At 51.0% G+C, this 20,526-nt stretch overlaps 1 protein-coding gene and 1 long non-coding RNA gene across 2 annotated transcripts; one reads left to right on the forward strand and one right to left on the reverse strand.

The window, feature by feature from the left end:
* The first annotated feature begins 5,119 nt into the window (after nucleotides 1-5,119).
* LOC120692423 lies at nucleotides 5,120-8,688 on the forward strand. Its single transcript, XR_005682619.1, has 4 exons — nucleotides 5,120-6,093; nucleotides 7,269-7,518; nucleotides 8,001-8,135; nucleotides 8,426-8,688. It is a non-coding gene; the product is annotated as an uncharacterized LOC120692423 (long non-coding RNA).
* A 3,169-nt stretch (nucleotides 8,689-11,857) lies between these two features.
* Nucleotides 11,858-15,543, reverse strand: LOC120691763 (growth-regulating factor 6-like). The gene is made up of 4 exons (XM_039974950.1): nucleotides 15,171-15,543; nucleotides 13,906-14,121; nucleotides 13,392-13,752; nucleotides 11,858-13,010 (listed from the first exon to the last, which is right to left on the reverse strand). Exons 1-4 carry the CDS (start codon nucleotides 15,541-15,543, stop codon nucleotides 12,188-12,190), a joined length of 1,773 nt encoding a protein of 590 aa, XP_039830884.1. The 3' UTR covers nucleotides 11,858-12,187.
* Nucleotides 15,544-20,526: the final 4,983 nt, after the last annotated feature.

A 20,526-nucleotide genomic window follows, 5' to 3' on the forward strand; every position in this document is an offset into this window, starting at 1 on the left:
TTGCATGGAATTAGTCGCGTAGAGATGACACTCTGCTTCTTTTTTATCTAGTAGATCTAATCTGTTATGGTTTGTTCTTATACTTAAGAATAGGCGTAATATCTGCTAGTTTAGGCCTTGCAAATGGGTTGGACGATCCGGCGACGTATTAGATGCTTTGCCTTGATCTTAATAGGGATTGATCCGGGAATCAGTTTTCGCTTGTTCTTAGGCCTCTTTTCTGGTTAAGGTTCGGTTATCTTTTACGTTCGTTAGGCCTAACTACGTGTAGGATGTTCCGATCTAGCAGTGAAGCTTTTACCGTCGTGGGTTAGATTAGCTAGATTTAATCGAAGCAATTTTTGCAGTTATTTGCTTTATCCATTACCATCTGGATATGCAGATCCAATCTGACACCGGGACTCGATCGACTCTTTAAAGCTGATGCAAGAGTCGTCCCGGGGAGCCGACCACGGCTCGGACTAATGTTTACACGTGTCTGTGCTTGTAGGCAAATCGTCGAAAGCACGTTCGCACCTTCCTGATCAAGTATAGGTCAGGTGGCACGCCCTACGTCTTAGAAAGCCGCGGCGTGTGCCAGGATTGCGGGCCGTTGACGAGGGAGCAGTGCTTGCCAGCGCCCCGGCGACCTCCCGGCTCTTCGTGTTGCCTGTCGCTACTCGCCAGTGGATTTTGACCGACAACACATTCTGGCACGCCTGGTGGGACACTCATCAGCAACAACGCCCGCCGCAGAGATGATAGGACCTCAAGACTAAGCACCGATTCCGCCGGTCACCAAACCTGTCACATATGAAGAGCTGACTCCAGAATACAAGCAGAAATACGATGAGGTCAAAGCTCAGTTCGAAGCCGATCTCATCGGCTCTTTCGAGAGGACCCGCAACCACGGCAGCATGTGGAAGGGGTTCTCACCCGAAGGCGCTCTAGACAATGTTGACTTGTCCGTGCCATCAGAGGAGCGCACCAGAGCCCTGCGCCAGGAGATGAACTACATGGTGGCTCACACGCTTCATCGGCACTCAGAAAGCCTGGTGAATGAGCTCGAGCGTGTGGCACATCGTGTCGTCAAGGAGGTGATCAAGAACCAGTACTCCCCATCAGGACCAATCCTGGGGAGTCACAGGGGAGAAGCCTTGCTCCACTCTAGGCCACCAGTATCATACTCGCTCACGGCCCCAGGACCGCAAGGTTCGCCGATCTACGTCGTCTACAAGATCGGCGGTGACCCTGGAGAAGGCCAGTTCCTGAGCGAGCCTCCTAAGGAGATCCCGCACGCCTACACGTGCGTGTACATACCTGATAACATCAACCCAACGCGCGCGGGACAGCTGACGAATACGGGAGCTTCAGAGACAGATGCGGAGAAGCAAGCATGGCTAGCGAAGTATGCTACCGGGCCGAGTGCTGAGCCCTCGGCCCCAGGAGTTCTGAGTGTGGAGCAAGTCAGTGCAATATTAAGGGACCAGTTCGGCATCTTGCCCAAGAGAAAGGCGATTGGCTATTCTAAGCCGTATCCAAGTGATTACGACTTGATCCCGTTGCCACCCAAGTATCGGCTCCCGAAGTTCACCAAGTTTAGCGGGTCAGAAGGGGCCAGCTCTATCGAGCATGTGAGCCGATACCTAACGCAGCTCGGGATGATCTCAGTGTCGGATCCCCTAAGGGTCCGTTTCTTCTCCCAGTCTCTCACGGGTTCAGCCTTTTGGTGGTATATGTCACTGCCCCCAGATTCGATCCGGACTTGGAGGCAGCTGGAAGATCAGTTCCACACCCAGTATCATTCAGAGGCTGCTGAAGCCAGGATTGCTGACCTCGCCCAAGTCAAGCAGAAGCGAGGGGAAAGTGTGTCGGAGTACGTGCAACGCTTCAGAGAGGTTAAGAATCGATGCTACTCATCGCGCATCACAAAAAAGGAGGCAACCGATTTGGCAGTTTTGGGGCTCGCTATGCCGATCAAGGATCTGACTTTTCAGTTGGAATTCACCTCTCTGGCGCATATGGTACAGAAGCTCACGGCGTATGAACACTATCACCCTGATCTGTACCAGGAAAGATTCAAGCGCCATGTGAATGTGGCCCAAGCAGATGATTCTGATGATTCTAGCGGGGAACAAGAAGTGGCTGTGGCAGAATGGACCCGGGGGGCAAACCCCGTCCCGTGCAAGTGGGTCAAATAGAAGGGGCTTGTGAAGGGCTTTGACTTTGACGTGGCCAAGGCAGAGCAGATATTCGATCTACTACTCAAAGAAAAGCAGTTGAAGTTCCCAGAGAATCACAAGCTGCCAGCGACACAAGAGCTACAGGGGAGGCTGTACTGCAAGTGGCACCACTCGTTCACCCATGCCACGAATGACTGCAAGGAGCTGCGTCGGCAAATTCAATCGGCTATCGAGCAAGGCCGATTAATTCTGGCCCAACACACGATGAAGGTGGATAGTCAACCATTCCCACAAGCTAACGTGGTGGAGTTGTCGGATTCTAGACCTGAAGGCCAGAACTTGGCGTTCCAGATTAATATGGCGGGACCCATACGCCGCCATTACGAGCAGAGGAGAGAGGCCGATTCTAGCAAACGGCCCCAGGATGAAGACGAGTCAGAGCAACAACATGTTACTGAAGAATAAGTGCGTCACATCCGCAATCAACTCCCAGATTCCAATCGGCTTCTGGAAAAATACCAGTATCAGTACAAGCTGCGTCGGCGGTATGAATCAGAAGAGGAGGAGTATGAGCACCGCACGGGAAGGACGCTGGGTCGGTGTCAGGCTATACGCGACCACTGGCATTGCCTGTTCTTCAGGTACTGTTGGAATTCCGGCATGAGCCGATTGCCTACTATCGATGATTACTTGGAGTGTAGGCCTCGGACACGCCAGTCAGGCGGGACGTCGGTGTTCCAGCGCTTGGGGCCCAAAGCGCGTCATGGCGACCATGTTGAGCGGCCATCCAGGGATGATATTGAGCTGGAAGGAGAAGATGAGTATCATCGTCCACTATGGTGTCCTGACGGACTCAGCCGCTCCCAGAAGCGCAGAGTGCAGCGCTTACGCAATCTCGAGGAGGCAGAAGCAAGGTACCTCGACGTGCTGAGAAAAGCGCGTCCGGATCTCGCGGAGCAAGTCAGGCACCCGCGAAGGGTGGAAAGGCACCCTCCAAGGAGGGAGTGGCCCCCCAAGCAGCCAAGGGCCGATGAAAAGCTATCGGCTAATGTGAATATGGTGTTTGTGCTCCTGTCGGAGTTTCGGGCGGCCCAACCGGAGGAATTTGCCGTCGCGCAGCTGGATCTTGGCCCACAACCGATCATCTTCGAGAAGCCCAAGGAGAAGAGCTACAAGCATCTGAAGGGGTTATATCTCAAGGGTCTCATCGACGGCAAGCCTGTGAACAGGATGTTGGTCGACACCGGCGCTGCAGTTAATTTGATGCCGTATTCAGTGCTGCGCCGATTGGGTCGTTCTGCTGCTGACCTTATCAAAACCAACATAATGCTCAATGATTTCAATGGGAAGCCGTCGGAGGCAAAGGGAGTCCTCAATGTGGAATTGACATTGGTCGCAAGACCGTCCCAACCTCGTTCTTCATCGTCAACAGTAAGAGTACGTACACAGTGCTGCTTGGGAGGGATTGGATTCACGCCAATTGTTGTGTTCCTTCCACAATGCACCAGTGTTTGGTTCAATGGGATGGCGATGAAGTGGAGGTAGTCCGCGCAGATGACTCCAACGAGGTTTCGCTCGCAGAAATGAACGCTTGGGATGCGGAAGGACAAGAGCCGATCTCAGGGATCGCGCCGGAAGACTGTGATCGGATCGAAGCGACAAAAAACGGGTTGAGACTGGTATTATCCACTGGCCTCTCAGAATAAACACATTCTGGCAGCGCCGTGACGAAAGCCACCTGCCAAGGTGGTGCCCAGGAGGACTGTCGAGGTTGCAGAAGCGCAGGGTCCAATGCCTGCGCAGTCTCAAACAAGCTGAAGGGGACTACCTTCAGCTGCTGGAAAGGTTCAACGAGATCTCAGAAATACCAAACCTACGGTCAAGGCGCAGTTTGGTCTGAAAGCGCAAGCCGCAGATTGATTCAGCTGCAGGAGCTAAAGACGCGACACGACATGATGTCCCGTAGGCTTCATGAATTCTACGGGATCATGCCCTGTAGTGGCCGATCTAAGCGATCAGCCCCAGCCGATGCGATGCCAGAAAAAGAAAGTCAAAAGAAATAGTAGCAGAACAAATTAGCTGCATGGCTAACATCTGAGTCCGGGCCGATGGGCAGATCAGCCCCAAACACAGCCGATTCCAGCAATCGGCGCCAAAACGTCTGAATTCTCTGGTTCATAGTGAATTGGGCACGGCCGATTGGAGAGCCGATCTCCTCCAATACATGAAGGATCCGGCTCGGGGGGCATAAGCGGAGAGTTGGTGATGAAATATGGAGATCCATACAAAAATTTTAGTCCGGATGAAGAACTATCGCCGGTGCTCCTACAACTTCTTCGTCATCGGCTACTTCCGCTCCTTCGCAGTTCCGGCCATCGACATCGGCTACTTCTGCTCCCATGTGGGCGTGGGAGTGTCTGATACATTAGCCGATCGATCCGGCCAACAGTACTTCTGCATCGTCATCGTCATCGGCTATTCCCGTTCTAGAATACAATAGTAAAGGAGAATCCTACGGTAAAGGAGTCCACTTAGCCAGGCTTATATCATAAGTTTGGCCAAATACAATGATAATTGGGCACTCAAGGGTCAAGCTGAGATGGGGTCACGGGCCTAATCCATGTTGAAGCCCAGTCTATTCGCGAGGCTGGTTCGGACTGCAGGAAGAGGACGCACAAAAATGGATGCCCAGGCCACATATGAACTTCATTTTGGATGTTCTAGATATGCATGGAAAGCTAAGGAGAAAAGGTTTCCAATACAACTGGAATCACGTCCAGATTCGCTCGGAGTTGACGGGAACTGCCGAAACAATAGGACGACCAGAATCTGCCACAATTATACGGCATGTTTCGGCTGATATTTGGAAGCTTCATGAAGATCTGGACCGGTGGAGGGAAGAGTCAAGATCATGTTATCTAATCTTCGAGTCTTTATTGAGTTGTAATCTTTATAACACGATTCGTGGGTCATTCCCAGGCCTCTCGTTGCGCCACGTCATCTGAAAAAAAATCGGCCGTCCGATCGGGCCATCCAACGGCCAGGGAACAGCCTCCGCCGCCGCAGCGCTCCGCCGCCGGCCGAGCCCTACCGCATGCGCGCGTGCCCTGCCGCGTGCGCGCGCGCCCCTGCTGCCGTTCGCCCGCCGCCGGCCCGAGGTCCGGCCGCCTGGTCGCGGCTCGCTCGCGCCATATCCGACCGGCGCGCGGAGCTATGGCGGCCGGCGGCGTGTGCTTATCCCCTTCGTCACGGCTTTGCCGGCGCCCGAAGCTGCTGCTGCTGCCGCCGTCTGCGTGGCCACCGCGCGCGGATCCGGCGGCCACCGCCCTCCTCCGCACGGATCCGGCCGCCACCGCCCTCCGCGCTGTGCAGGCACGTGCGCTGCTCGATCCGCCGGCCTGGAGCACGGAGCACGGGTGGAGGGAGCACGAAGCAGGGGCCTGACGCCCTCACCCGCGGGCCGACCGCCGGCCGCTGCCCTTCCCTCCCGCAGCCGCCACACACTCCCTCCGCGGCTCTTCCACTCCCCTCTCCCGCAACCGCGCAGCTTGGCCGAGAGCCTGTTAGTCCCTTCGTCGATGCCGCCAGCAAAGTTCGCGATATATCCATTCAGCGCAGCCGCCTCCGCTTCCAGACTTCTCCGGTCACCCACTTCCACTCCCAGCTCCTCCTCTCCATCCAAATCGTCGCCGCCGCTCGCGGCCGCGGCCACCGCGCGCTGCTACTCCTGCTGCAAGTCGCGTCTCGCGGGCCAGAGCACTTCGGCGAACCACCGCATTGCTGGCCACGCCGCGTGCTCTGGAGCCGTGCATTCCGCCGCCGGCGCCATCACCCCCAAAAATCCTGCTGGCTCTCCACCTACTAAACCTGCACAACCTGTCTAAATCCCAACGAGATTCATGCTTCTCGACTAACTAGAAGACAAATCGAGGTACATATCCTTTCCCTCCTCCACAAATCTCCCCATGGTTAGATTCCGTCCCATTTCATTTTTAATTTTCTGGGTGCATGCTTCCATACTTGATTACATTGGTCATCTATGTTTGGTTAGCATCACAATTCACAAGTTTTTAGTTTCTGAAGGGAATGCAGTAGTTTTAACAGTCCTTACTTGTCCTGATATAAGGTTTGCCATTGAAACCTGAGAATCGCCATTATCAGCAGTGTATAAAGCAAATATTTTGTCACCATCTGGATGCCAAGCTATATCTTCAGGCCATCTTTGCTTTGGGGAAAAGCAATCTGTTTTACCACAAAATGAGACAGAAGGTCTGCAAGTAAAATAATGTGAAATTGTCAAATGATGCAAAAGTTGAATAGATACCCAACCAACAAAAGTTACCTTTTCAATAAAGAAAATAGGCTTTGCACCAGTATGGTCCCACAACCATACAAGATAAAGTGTACAATGTACTCAAAACAATAAGTTAGCTGTACCATAAATTTAGCATTGACATCATGACATGCTACATCACAAACGATGGTACTATGGCATTTTCCCTTCAGAAATTACTGATATGGAACTTGGATATACCACATACATAAATAGAAGTTCATAAACTTCTAGCAGGTTGTACCTATACTCAAATTATATCCATTTCCAAAATCATCTTTCCATGTAATTTTCATATTCCGAACCCACATTGGGTTGAATTCCATTGGGACATAACTAGGTGGAGTAGGCTGCTAGGTATGACTGGATGAGATGCATATAGATTGGCAACTAGACATGCAACTGGATGTGCCCAATGCAAATCACTAAGAAACAAACTAACGTAGCAGATAAGTCACGCTATTGCTGCCCTGCTTGGATGGGGAAGCCATGCTGCTTGGCTGACATGTTCAGCCAAGCTCATCCCATGACAATTAAAATACTTTACCAGATTCAAAAGGCTAAGATCATTTCATGTTAAAATGGTATATAGCCGCCATGCCCATACCAATTTCACTTTAATTAGAACAAAATGCTAACGTGTTGAAACATCCTTTTTGCCCACTAACTGTGTTGAACTTTCTTTTTTGTCCCACAGTAGTACAACATTTTGGTTATCTGATCCTGGGTTGCTGAGTTTAATATCTGAACCTTGATAGCTGTCATTTGTTCAGGAGTTGGAGCGACTACTTTAGGAGCCTGCAGCTCGTTTAGGAGCAAGGCCTCATTCACCGCTTCGCAATCCACGCCGACGAGGAGCGCTCATGAGCTATCGGAGGAGAACTGGAGAAGAGAGCTCAGCAGTGCCACAAACAGCTCCAGCCGCGTGCTCAAGATCGGCCAGGGCGAGTTCGGCTCCTCCGTCCTGCCAGCGGCTGCCGCGTCATCCTCACCGTCAAGCTCCTCAACCAGCACATTATGAAGGTCACCAGCTGCTTTTATCTGCATCTCCTCTCTTCTCTCTCTATTTTCCAGAAGGAAATCTATTCTGTTCTCTTGCTCATGGTAGATCTCAAAATTGTTATGCCCTCCTGTATTCAGCCTCAGATTTACATTTGTCATGGGTTTTCGATTTGGTTCATTCTTCTAAAAGCTTCAACCTTTTTCAGGATATAAATAATATTATCTGATAGCTTTCAACCTTTTTTCAGGATATAAATAAAATTATCAGAAAGATTTCAGCCTTTTTCAGGATAAATAAATATACCAGTAGTAACTTTCAACCTTTTTCAGTATAAATAAATCCAGTAGTTGTCACAACTCACAACCATGGCAGAGCATCGCTTTTGTGAAATCACTAGAAATTTACACCAGATTTATAAAAAACAAACGTGCAGTTTCATCAGACTTTTCACTTTCCAAGATCTGTGTATTGGCTAAAATTCTCTAACACTTGTAGACCACAGGGTGATAATCTCTTCGTGGATTTGCCATGACGGAGACAAGGTTCCCTCCCGCAAGCACAGATTTTGCTAATGGCAGAGTCCCGCTGCCAGGGACAGGGCCTTCTATGTGAACATGAGCATAACCATGAACATCAGGTGGATTCAATCAATACTATTTAGCAATTAGTCGCTCCTTTTGGCTTTTGTACCTGAAGGAAGCATGGGATAATTGCTGTAGGTTTTAGCTGTGTTGAATGATTCACTGAAGCAATATTTCTCTGTTAGTAATAAAAAATTGATCTGGTAGGCTAATACCTAGATGGTAGGAAGTATGTTGTGCGTGGGTCATGCTGCTATATTTCAAAAAAATTACAGTAAGAACCTGTGAGGCACTCTTGTCTTCCACTTGCAGCCATAATCTAATTCAATTTGTGATTGATCTCCAGGATTTTAGCTCATCATGGGACATCCGCGCAACCCCGATGTTCTTCCTCAAGAACGGGCAGCAAATCGGCAAGCTCGTTGGTGCAAACAAGCATGAGCTCGAAAAAGAAAGTGCAAGCAGCCGCTGATGGCGCATCGGCCAAGTCCTAAAAAGTTATCAACCTAAGTACGTTCTTTTTCCATTTATCAAATAAAGTTTCATATAATCTAATCAAACGGTACAATACAGGTCTCGCGCAGCAAGGCTGCGCGGCCTTTCTAGTCTATCTCTAGTCTTCGTTTAGGAAAGAGTTTAGAGGTTACCTTGCACGGCAAGAAGTCTCCGGACTATAAATATGTACTCTATGACATTTGTAAAGAAAGAACGTCATCACGTTTTGCAAACAACAACTCTTGGCGCACCGCCACCCCTAATTCTAGGGTTTCATCCAAGTAAACGTCATGTTGCTCTGATCGCTTCTTACGATTAGGGCAGTGTTGTTCTTGCTTTTACCTTGGTATTACTCGTACTGAAGCGTTTTTGATGGCGAGTAGTGCTAGTTATCCTGATATTCGTAGCATGATTTTTAGTAGATTCATCGTGCTTTTGTTGCTTATCATCTACGAATACCATGTCATCTCTGCGCGATCATGTTTTAATCTTATACTAATTCTCGTTGCATGGAATTAGTCGCGTAGGGATGACACTCTGCTTCTTTTTTATCTAGTAGATCTAATCTGTTATGGTTTGTTCTTATACTTAAGAATTGGCGTAATATCTGCTAGTTTAAGCCTTGCAAACGGGTTGGACGATCCGGCGACGTATTAGATGTTTTGCCTTGATCTTAATAGGGATTGATTCGGGAATCAGCTTTCGCTTGTTCTTAGGCCTCTTTTCTGGTTAAGGTTCGGTTATCTTTTACGTTCGTTAGGCCTAACTACGGGTAGGATGTTCCGATCTAGTAGTGAAGCTTTTACCGTCGTGGGTTAGATTAGCTAGATTTAATTGAAGCAGTTTTTGCAGTTATTTGCTTTATCCATCACCATCTGGATATGCAGATCCAATCTGACACCAGGACTCGATCGGCTCTTTAAATCTGATGCAAGAGTCGTCCCGAGGAGCCGACCACGGCTTGGACTAATGTTTACACGTGTCTGTGCTTGTAGGCAAATCGTCGAAAGCACGTTCGCACCTTCCTGATCAAGTATAGGTCAGGTGGCACGCCCTGCGTCTTAGAAAGCCGCGGCGTGTGCCAAGATTGCGGGCCGTTGACGAGGAAGCAGTGACTGCCAGCGCCCCGACGACCTCCCGGCTCTTCGTGTTGCCTGTCGCTACTCGCCAGTGGGTTTTGATCGACAACTAGGGCTGGATATCGAGCCAGCTCGGCTCGGCTCTGTGCAGCTCGAGCTGGCTCGGTAAGCAAACGAGCTGGCTCGGCTCGGCTCGTTAACATACCGAGCTAGAGTGCCGGCTCGGCTCGGCTCGTTTACGAGCTCGAGCCAGCTCGTTTAGCTCACGAGCCACAGCACAAAAAAAAATACAAGCGCGCTCGGGCTCCCCGACGGACTCCCCGACCTCTTCCTTCTCACCTCCCATGGACGACGGAGCCATGGAGGACGGCGGCGGGCCGCCCCTGCCTTCTCCTCGCCGCTCGAGCCGCCCCTGCCTTCTCCTGCCGCCAGGAGCAGAGGCCCGCCGCCCCCTGCTCAGATCTGCACCGGCGAGCTCCCTCCTCTACAACAACTCCCTCCATGCGGGCGGAGAGCGGAGCCGCAACGGCCCGTGGCAGAGGGCAGAGCTGTAGCGGCGGCCGGAGCCACCGCGGGGGCGGAGGGCGGAGCCGTGGGGCACGTGAGCGTCGAGGATGGGGGCGGAGCGAAGGCCGGCGGAGTAGAGGACGGACACGGCAGGCGGGAGGAGTTTGGGGCGGCGGCGTGAGGACGATGGGGTCTCTCGTGGTAGTGCTGGACTGCCGGATGAGGGCGGCCGGGCGGTGTCCAGTTTTACTTAGGGTTCCTTTGTGGGCTTTTCTATGGGCCATTGTTGTGGTGGGCTGGTGGCTAGGCGCCTGCCGCCTGGGCTGCTGCTTTGGCTCGCCTGGCTCGTGAGCCGGTGTTCTAGCTCGGTAACCAAACGAGCCAGCTCGAGCCAGCTCGCGAGCCACTAACGAGCCGAGCCACTAACGAGCGAGTTATCGAGCCACGAGTTTTTTGTCCAGCCCTATCGACAACAGCGGGCCCGGGCGCGGGCCGAGCGGGCGGCCCGAATGGACGTCTATACCTCCAAGTCCAAGCACGCAAACACCAAAACAGTTCTCCACTCCCATTCCAATTAGCCCCGAACAAAAACGGAGAGAAAGAAAAAAAAAACTGCAGCAACGGAACAGGAACGAGCATCGCATCGGCGGATCGATCGATCAGTCTGCATCCCATGAGCAAACAAGCTCCGCTCCAATCTCGGAGGACGGAAACATCTCGCATCCCAATCAATCTGAAACCGCCACTGCACTCCCACTGGCGCGCTACACTACACGCCCTTTTCCGGTGCCGGTGACCACAGAGCAGGCGGAGGCAGCGCCACCACCCACCAGCGCCTCGCCCTACAGTCCGCCTCCTGTAGTCCTGTGCAGCGAATCATCAAAAGGGAGACGACACGCAGCGGTGCTCGCCGGCTGGCCGTCATGGATGCCGGATGAGGGAGGAGGCATCAGGCGAGCATGGACGTCAGGACATGGATGGATGCAATGAACATCGGGTTCCTGTTGCTGCAGCGCGGGGCTGGGCGAGCGAATAGGGGCGGCCCTTTTGCAGGCCGGCCGGCCGGTGGCAGCGAGCGGCCGGAGGGCGGAGGAAAAAGGCTGGTGTGGCCCTGGTCCTGGGAGCGTATCATTGTATTCCTGCAGCGGCTGCCGCCGTCGTGATGAGCGCTGCAATACGGCGCCGGGAGTAGAGAACGATCAATGGCGCTTCGAGCAGGCTACAGATGCAATGAAGTTGTTTAGTACCTTTTTATTTATTTCTTTGGGCTGTGCTACAAACTACAGTGGAGTTTCTTGCTGCGACAAGCATCGAAGTCTGATTCGCTTGGTATTAGTTGTTCAAAGCTTATTGATCAGTGCAAGTTTTCCTGAGAGCAATGAGATGTTTCAGCTTCCTTTTCTTTTTCTCTGAATGTGAGTTCAGTGTTTCTGGGATGCTTTCTACAGATGCAGAGCACAGATAGTAGCCCAGCATTTACCACAGCTAGGGCCAACGGGGGCGAGTGCGTCGAGTGCGAATGCTCAATTATTGGCAGACAGGAAACAGCATCTAGTATATGATCCTGGTAAAATTTCGAATCGAAATATGCAATCTCACAACCTCATGAAATAGTACAACTGAACGATGCTACAATGAGCACACAGATATTTAGCAGTATGATACTATGATCAATCAAGACGATAATCGCATTCATCTACGGTTGGCAACTATGGTCGCAATACTGAGTATTATCAGATGAGATGCAACAACGGCGCACCAAGTCCATCCACACCACACATTGCAGCACTTCACGATCCGAGGAAGGTGAAAGTTACAGCTTACAAAGCCAAGTTAAAAAGAAAAAAAAAAAGGGGGGGGGGGGGGGGGGGCAGAAAGAGAGCTGAAAATGGCAAAACAGGTTGGGATCAGTCTCAAATGACAAACTACAAGACTATGGATTTACCATATCGATATGTAACAAGCTAAAGCTGGCTCATCTGTTTCCTCATGCCTGCCTCTTGTTGCAGATTTTCATGGTCAGAATCTCACATTAGGCGGATGCTCGGATGGTTTACTACAATTGAACCGAGATCATCCCGCAGGTTGCTGATACCATCATAGGCACCATGGTTCTCCATTCTAGGGCTGCTTCCGGTGCTGCTGGAGACTGATCCGAAGGTGGTCTTCTGCAGAACTCCCACGGGGGATGACTCCATCCCGGGGCTTGAATCCCAGCAGTCGGTTAGAAGGTTCAGAGGCGCTGGCAGGCAGTGCCTTGCTTCGGCGTTACTGTTCTTGGTTAAAACCTCCCCCAATGGCCCACCCATCGAAGAATCACGGAACATCGTTGCCCAGTTTGCTTCTAACTGGCTAACTTCATCTCTGCTTGCTGCAATGCTTAGCCCAATTGGACTATACTCGCGGCTCAGCTTAAGTGGAGACAGCATTAGCTTCTCCTGAATCGGAGATGTGGAAGCCGACGATAGCTCAGAAGACGCCATTGGAGCAGATATTGAGAGCTGTGATCTCTGAGCTTGCATGTCTTCAGCATCGGCCCATGAAAGACCTCCCTGTGCAGGTGTCCTGGGCCAATCCACAAAATGTTGCAGGGAAGCTGAACTCTGGTTTTCATTCAGACTTTGCGAGCTGAGCACATTGACATTCTCCAAGGAACTATGAGGAGAGCTCATCAATGAATCTGATGAGACAAGGCCAAACTCTGGTCTTGAGCTGGTCACTTCGAAAGGATTATTTTGTTTTGAGAATGGAAACAGGCTGCCCGGGTTTCTTGTGTTCATAGATGTCAGCATGGAGAGATTGTCAGAGTCCTGCATGTTATCATTCTCATTCTGTTTGTTCACCAGTTCCCTGCAGAAATTATTAGAGAAGAGGATTACAGAGTAGTTAGCAAAATATCATGGAATAACTGCAGCTTCAGTGCTTATGACATACTGACATCTTTGAAAATCTCACTCCTAATACTACTTGAACTAGCATCGTATTCACCATAAAGAAAGAATATTTGGTTCTAGTGGAAATAGGAATTGTAATCTACAATGAAACAGATTAGCAGCAAAGCTCTCATGCATAACTACACTGTCGGACTACTACATTCGTTTTCAACCAAAAAACACGCAGAAAGCCCCTGCATAACCAGATTAGCAAGAGCAAAACTGAACAAATCCGATGCAGTGTTAAAGCATTGCGAGCATGCTACAGATCAACCATCCAAGGAGCTGCAGATTGTACCTGTTATATTGAAGAGAGCAAGGATCAGTCGCACCCGCGGCATAGCTCTTCACTGGCTGCTGGTGCTGACTGACAGTGAGGCCAGCGGCAGTAGCTCCGGCGCCGGAGGCAGCCAGAGCAGTAGGCTGGGTGGCAGCGGCAGCCGCCACCGCCGCGGACATCGCTTTCGCGGCATGGCCAGGCTGGCCTTCCACATGCTTTCTTGAACGATGGCGTCCCCGGTTCATATGTCGCTCGCAGTACTTCTGGTCGGCGACGGCGTCCCTGGAGCACCGCCATTTCTTGCCGTCCGTCCGGCGGCACCGCCCGGGCTCCAGATCCGCATTGCCGGAGTAGCCCAGCTGGAAAGACCCCCACCCCACTGTGGCAACACGCAGCAGCGCCAATCAAGATTCGGGAAAAAGGAACGAATCAACACGACTTTTATCATATCGATGTGCATGATGGAACTGAAGCTAACGAGCCCAGAAAGCACTCGGCCGCTTTGCTTTTGTTCCTCTCTTTCTTGGCTTACATGCGCTCGTGCCGAAGTAGGAAGGCGGGTAGGGAGACGACGCGATGCTGCTCCTGATGGGGACGAGGAGGCTGGGAGGTATGGGGCTATTGGCAGCCAGGTACTTGTAGATCAGGGCCTGGTGCTCCAGCTCGATCCACTGGGACGGCGTGAAGGGGCCCCTCACCCGGGCCATTGCCCCCTGCATGCTGCTGCTCAAGCTCACTGAGCTCAATCCTGCGGGGAGGAAACAGGCAGGCAGGGTTAGAGATGAGCAACAGAGCAGTGAAAGCCAACAAGGCACAGCCAAAAACATGTACCGCTTCCTACAGATGACTACCGAGATGCATGCGTTTCCCAAACACAATCCTAGGGCAGGATAAAGGCGAGCAAAAGACACAAAAATCTGGAACAGAGTGCTAGCTGCAAGGATCAGAAACCTGATAAGCTGCACAGATTCATAGGTAAACTCCATAAAAAGCCGCCCCAGAATCACACAGCTGGGTCTCTACAGCAAGCTTGAATCGCCATGCTCCATTGTTTTTCTTGAGACTTTCTTGCATGCTTTAATATTTTTAACTGTTCCTTTTTTTCAAGTTTTTTGAGTGAGAGAAGTGGAGACAGTGCCGGAGGAAGATCACACCATTTCCCCCCTCTATTTTAGTAATATTATTAGCAGACGGCATGACAAAAAGGAATCCCCACGATCGCACCGTTGAGGACAAGAAAGCGTTGGTGGATGTCAGCAAAAAAGAAGTGCGAACTTATCTCGGTACACATCACGAATGATTCAATAAAGCTTATTTAAACAATATTAAAATGAATCCTTTTTTCAGCAGATGAACTCTTTCCAGTCACTGATCTAATCAAGGTAAGCCATAAAATGCAAAAGAAAAAACCTATAAGAAATCATTGGCAGCTTAAAAGAGCCAACTTGTTATGAAGAACTTCCGAATCCAAACTGAAAGAACAAAGCATCTGAAGTGAGAAAAATAAATGAGTATAGAAAGAAAACGGGAGAGAGCTCAAATCAAATCAGCTCCATTTCTGGTATGAGCACCGGAGGAGAAAGCAAAAGAGGAAAGAAAAATGGTAAAAATAAATCTGTAGCTACCATTCCAAGGTGCAAAGATAGAAAGCAATAATACTCGAAAAGGAGTATAGATAGCAAGCTTTTCAATCAGCAAATCCAATCACACAAGCAACAGAAAAGAGGCTTTGCAGCTTGCACCACCACCACCACACCATCGGTGAGACCATGCACCCCATGACACCACCTCGCTCACCTGAGCAAGAAGCCGGGGTTCCGTAGTAGAGCGGCATCGCGCCGTCAGCTGCCACGGCCGCCGCCGCAGCGGCAACGGCGGCGGTGGATGCGCACGAGGACGCCGCTGCGGACGAGAAGCTGAGCATCTGCTCCCCGCCGTGCCCGGGGCTGCACGACCCGAGCAGGAACGGCGCGACCGCCGCCTTGGCCGCCTCCGCCGCGTCCGCGGCCGTCCTGGCCTGCTTGGCCGCCCGGCCGCCCCAGCCGTGCTCCTCGCCCCCCGCCGCCGCATTGCCCCGCCCGTGCTTGAGCAGCCTGCTAGATCCGCCGACGAGCAGACCGAGCTCCGCCGCGCCGCCGCCCGCGTCCATCACCACCCCGCCCAGCTCCATCGCACCCCCGCCGCTCGCCGTGCTGCTCCCTTGGCTCTAGTGCTGGTCGCGCTCATGGGGCGGAGGATGGGAAGCGAGGGAGCGGGATGGAGGCGGCATTGCTCGAGCCGAGTTGGGAGCTAGCTGCTGGTCTCCGCTGTGCGTGTGCGTGCGCGCTCTGCTCGGTTGGTGCTTGGCCTCGCCTGCGTTGGCTTGGGTTTTACGGGGGAAGAGGGGTGGTTGCGGCCTGCGCTCGGGAAACCAGGCTGGTTTTTCTTTTGGAGGCAGACACGGAGGGGGGGGGAGAGAGATGCGATGGAGAGGCGCGGCGCAGTAAAGACAGCCGCGGCGAGCGGAGGAGGATAAAAAGACGCGGTGAAAAATTAAGTTTCGCCCTGCCAGCGAAATTGATGGTGGGTAGCCCGTAGCATCGTAGCCACTAGCCAGTAGGAGCGACCTATTCTCATTTCTTTCCGCGGCAGCGAGCGTATTGCTCCGTAGAGACTACTGGTATCTGGTGCTGATACTGGGTATGATATTTACCGTTTGGGCAAGGGGAGGAGGTATCTTTTTCTTGCAGGGTAAAGTTGCGTGAAATGTTACCGCAAGATTTTCGAGGGAAGGGGGGCAGAGATAGCTAGATACAGTAGATGCCTGAAAGATGGTAGTGGCAGAGTCCCTGTTTTCCGTAAACCCCGTAAACGCAAAAAAAAACCACATCGAATATTTCGACACATGCATGGAGTACTAAATAAAGTTTATTTACAAAATTTTTTGTATGGATGGGCTGTAAATCGCGAGACAAATCTAATGAGCCTACTTAAGTCATGATTTGCAACAGTGATGCTACAGTAACCATCCGCTAATTATTGATTAATCATGAATTAATTAGCATCATTAGATTCGTCTCATGATTTACAATCTATCTGTACAAAAAAATTTGTAAATAAACTTCATTTAATACTTCAAATTAGTAAGATTTCTTTGAAAAAAAAATTTGCAACGAAACTAAACACGGCCAGAGTCACGTTCGATGGGGAAGTTATTGCTCGTTTCCATCCTGGGACAGTATGCTGAGAGGTGATGTGTTATGTGTACGCCAGCTAGTAAAATCAGTGGTGTCCCGTGTGATCTTTTCTCCGCACAGGTTCGAGTTCCCGACCATTTCACCTCATGTCCTCATACCTTACCTTGTCGCGCAGCATTGTGGCTGTAGCCTGTACAGGAGAAACTTGGAGTAGATCTTTTCGAAAAAAGAAACTTGGAGTAGGATGCTGCTTCTTGCTTCACGGCGTGGAGAGATCTCTAGCTTGGTAGAATCCAGTGCGAATGCGATGCTTGGACACAAGAGGCTGCAAGCAACTAGTACAGCCTGCGGGGACACTAGATCAGCGGTTAGAGTTAGGCGGTGACATGATCTAGCCGCCAGCCACTTGCTGGGGATTAGGCCGAGCCGAGCCGGTAACCTTTTTGTGTGTGCGTATCGTGCAACATGCGCCTTAAAATCCTAGCCGAGGAGAGGGTACAGGTACAGACGCTAGTAGTGCTAAAAAAAGCGTTCACGTGTCGTGTCAAAGAAAAACCCCGGTCACGTGTTCGTCGCGGAGAAACGCGCGCGGCATGGATCAGCTGCCCTTTGCGACCGGCTCGATCCGAAGCAAAGAATATTAGCAAAGGCGACGTGAACGTGTCGAAGATCTCGTGGATGGGCACACGCGGAACACAACAATCCGGCCGGAGCGCGAGACTCTGGTGGTGATGAGCTCGTGCGTGCGCCGCACAGCAACACAGCCCGATCCTGTTTTGTTTCAAGACGACGCCGATCGTACCCGCAAAAAAAAAAAGACACTGATCGAACACGAGCACGCGTGAGAAGACGGCCGTGAGCGTGCACGATCGCTTGCGTACGTGGTGCAAGCATCGCTAGGTGGTTCACACGTGCCGGCCGTAGAGTAGGCGCCGCCGTGGTTGTAGTTGTAGCCGAGGACAGCCGGGCATGTGCGTCGCACGTGGCAACGACGCATCGAGCGTGCCCACCGGCGTGCGTGTACCTACGGATCGAACCGCCTCGGCTTCAAGGCGCGACGACCTGCTTCCAGTCCAGGCAGCTTCGCTTCTCTTCGATCCCATGCCGGCCGGCCGTTCGGTTGCCAGTTGCCACGTCCAGAACAGCCGGCCGCCGACACAGGTGAGGGCAAAAGCGGCCGCGGCCGCGGCCGGGCGTCGTCGTCCCTCCCTCCGGCCGGCCGGCAGGCCCGGTCCTAATAATTCAGGGGCCCGGGGCGAACTAAAAATTCGGGGTCTTTATATAGATTTTCATATCAAATAATCTCTTCAATCATAGATAAGCACTCTATGAACAGATTCATCATTAATGACTAATGTTTGTGGCTTCTCTGTTATTCCATAATCTCATCTCCGCGTCATTTTCTCGATTAGTGGATATTGGTACTGTCACTGCACAACAAGCAAAGGATTGGCGAGAGAACAAAATCTGGATAAATACCAATTTCCTATTACTGGTAAAAAGATACAGATTAAAAGAAATAGTTCCCATGGTCCGAAGAACTAGCTGTTTTGATTTGAATCGAATCAAACTATCTGTTGTCCTAATTTCTTTCTTGGAAACATGTACGAAATGAAAGACTTTCGCTTTTTTCTCCCATCCCCGAGGGAAGACCGCGCACGGCCGAGAAAGAAGTGTCTTGTATTCCACGGCTCGCCTAAGTCCTAACGTTAGTGGAAAGAGAAATGGGACGGGAGAGGTTTTAGCAACTAATCTTTCAGCTTCATATGCATAGAGTGGATCAGCTGCCCCAGAAAGAGGTGCCTAAATGGGACTAGGGTTCTTATGAGTGCCGGTATCATACCAGTTTCAAGATTCTTGCTCTTCAAAGTATTGCTTTAAAGTTCCTCATGAAGACAGAGAACCAGCTGACTACTATAACTCCCCCATCTCATCCTTCTGCTTAGACTGGCTTTCTCTCCCTCCTTTTCCTCCACTCTGGTGATAGTAGCATATTGGGGAGCACTACGATAGAGGTGGGGATTGTTCATTGGTGTACCACTAAACTTAGAGTTGCCAGAGAAGAGTTCATTGCCCTTCTCCAAAGGTTGGTTCGATTCTTGCTCCTTGCTCGAGAATCTTTCTCATGTTGTGTGCTGAAAATTAAAGAAAAACAATTACACAATTTTCTCTCCTTCCTATGTTCTGTTTTGCCAAAAATTAAATAACATAGTAGGATAGTCAGGATTTAATGATCAGTTTGACCAGCAAAGGAAGGGTGTGAGAGGTGACAGAAAGATGTTGATAGTCGCGCTGATCGCCTAATTGTCGGTGATCCAAAGAGGCAAAGATGAAGAACTCGAGTCACAGTATTACAGTCTAGCGGAGGGTCCTTGGTGACAAGATGGCGTCCGGACATCCAATGTCCGCGAGTTGCCACCGGCCACCTGTCGCGGAGACGCGAGGTCTCGATGTATGCACGAGCAGCGCGGCGGCAGCGGCCCCGAGCCCCAAAAGCAGAAGGAAAGATGCGCCCCGGCCCGGCGAGCAGTCCTAGAGTGCTGGACGGGACTTGATGGTATGCGATACCTGTATACGAGTACGTAGCTGCGGGGGCCCTGGGCGGCCGCCCTCTTGCGCCCCCCCCCCCCCCCCCCCCCCCTCTCAGGGCCGGCCGCTTGCCTTTCACCTTGCGGTCAACCGTGGTTACAGCATGGATAGTAGATGGATGATCCGTGCTAGCACGCCGCTCGTTGCCTCGTTGGGCCGTGCGCGCGCGGTCGACCGGCGGTGGCGTGGTGACCGGTGAGCGGTGAGTTTTACCTCGGAGTAAATGGCGGCGCGGTAACTTCCCGTTTACGCGAGGGGAATGTCTCTGCCCGACCAATAAGTGGTGTTATTTCTGGGGTCAACTCTCGATCAGCTGCGGTAATCCAGCAGGCGGTTACTACTCGAGGAAAAAGCTTGATGGGTACTTGACCATCTGGTTACCCTAACTGTTTTTCCAACCCTCGCAGGCTTCGACAGTTTTCATCCATCAGTCCTGCAGAACTACACTACCTCAGACGACTTCAATAATCAGCTATTCCAGCTGCTGGATAATCAAGTACCGGGGGATTTACTTAGCAGTAAAATCAGCTTAACTAACCGCAGTTACTGCGTGGTTAAAAAACGAACCCAAAACCTAAAAGTCCGTCCACATGACATAATCATAGCACTTGGCATAAACAAAACTGAAGACGGCACCATATATAATCCAAAAGAAATACTCGTGCACACATACGCCAGTTGTTCCAAGCACTCTCTCTCTCCACCATCTCACACCGTAGTAAAATAAAAAAATTAAAACATAAGAAAAATCCTCGTGCTTTTGTTCACGCCTCCTCGATGTACTTGCCGCATTTGAAAAGGCATCTCCACGGTCCAAGGGCACGGCCGGGTCACGTGACCTCGGCGAGCCGTCACGAGCGCCGGGGGTTTTGTTAATGGGTGGCGCTCTCGCAGCCTAATCGGGCTTTGTCTCGGAGCTCTCTTTCGGGGGCGGTCGTGATCTCGGTCAAAGAGACGCTGAGATTCCAGCGGGGAGGGCCCCACAAGCTAGCCTAATACACTTATGGCGATCTGATGCGTGGGGCTGTACTATTTTACTAGATAACTTTAAGGTTACGCATAAATAAACGTACATGGGGTTGTTTGTAGGGTGATGGAATGGTTCCAATCCTTTTGGGTGTGTTTAGATCACTTTACATTTTATATTTTTGTGTTTTTGAAAGAAAATCTTCAATATTTGAAGTATTAAATGTAGATTAATCACAAAACTAATTACAAATCTCGTCTATAAACTACGAGACGAATCTAATGAGCCTAATTAATCTATCATTAGAGCATATTTACTGCAGCATTACTGTAGCAATTTACTCATTAGATTCGTCTCGCGATTTACAGTTCATTTGTGTAATGCGATTTATTTTTTGACTACATTTATTGCACCATGCAAA

Source organism: Panicum virgatum, chromosome 9N (assembly GCF_016808335.1).
Source record: "Panicum virgatum strain AP13 chromosome 9N, P.virgatum_v5, whole genome shotgun sequence".
NCBI lineage: Eukaryota > Viridiplantae > Streptophyta > Magnoliopsida > Poales > Poaceae > Panicum > Panicum virgatum.

Coding starts and splice junctions, on each gene's coding strand:
- LOC120691763 (XM_039974950.1), bottom strand. CDS start 15,543: ATGGAGCTGGGCGGGGTGGTGATGGACGCGGGCGGCGGCGCGGCGGAG. Junction 14,122..15,170: donor AACCCCGGCTTCTTGCTCAG/GTGAGCGAGGTG, acceptor TCCTCCCCGCAG/GATTGAGCTCAGTGAGCTTG. Junction 13,753..13,905: donor CTACTTCGGCACGAGCGCAT/GTAAGCCAAGAA, acceptor GTGTTGCCACAG/TGGGGTGGGGGTCTTTCCAG.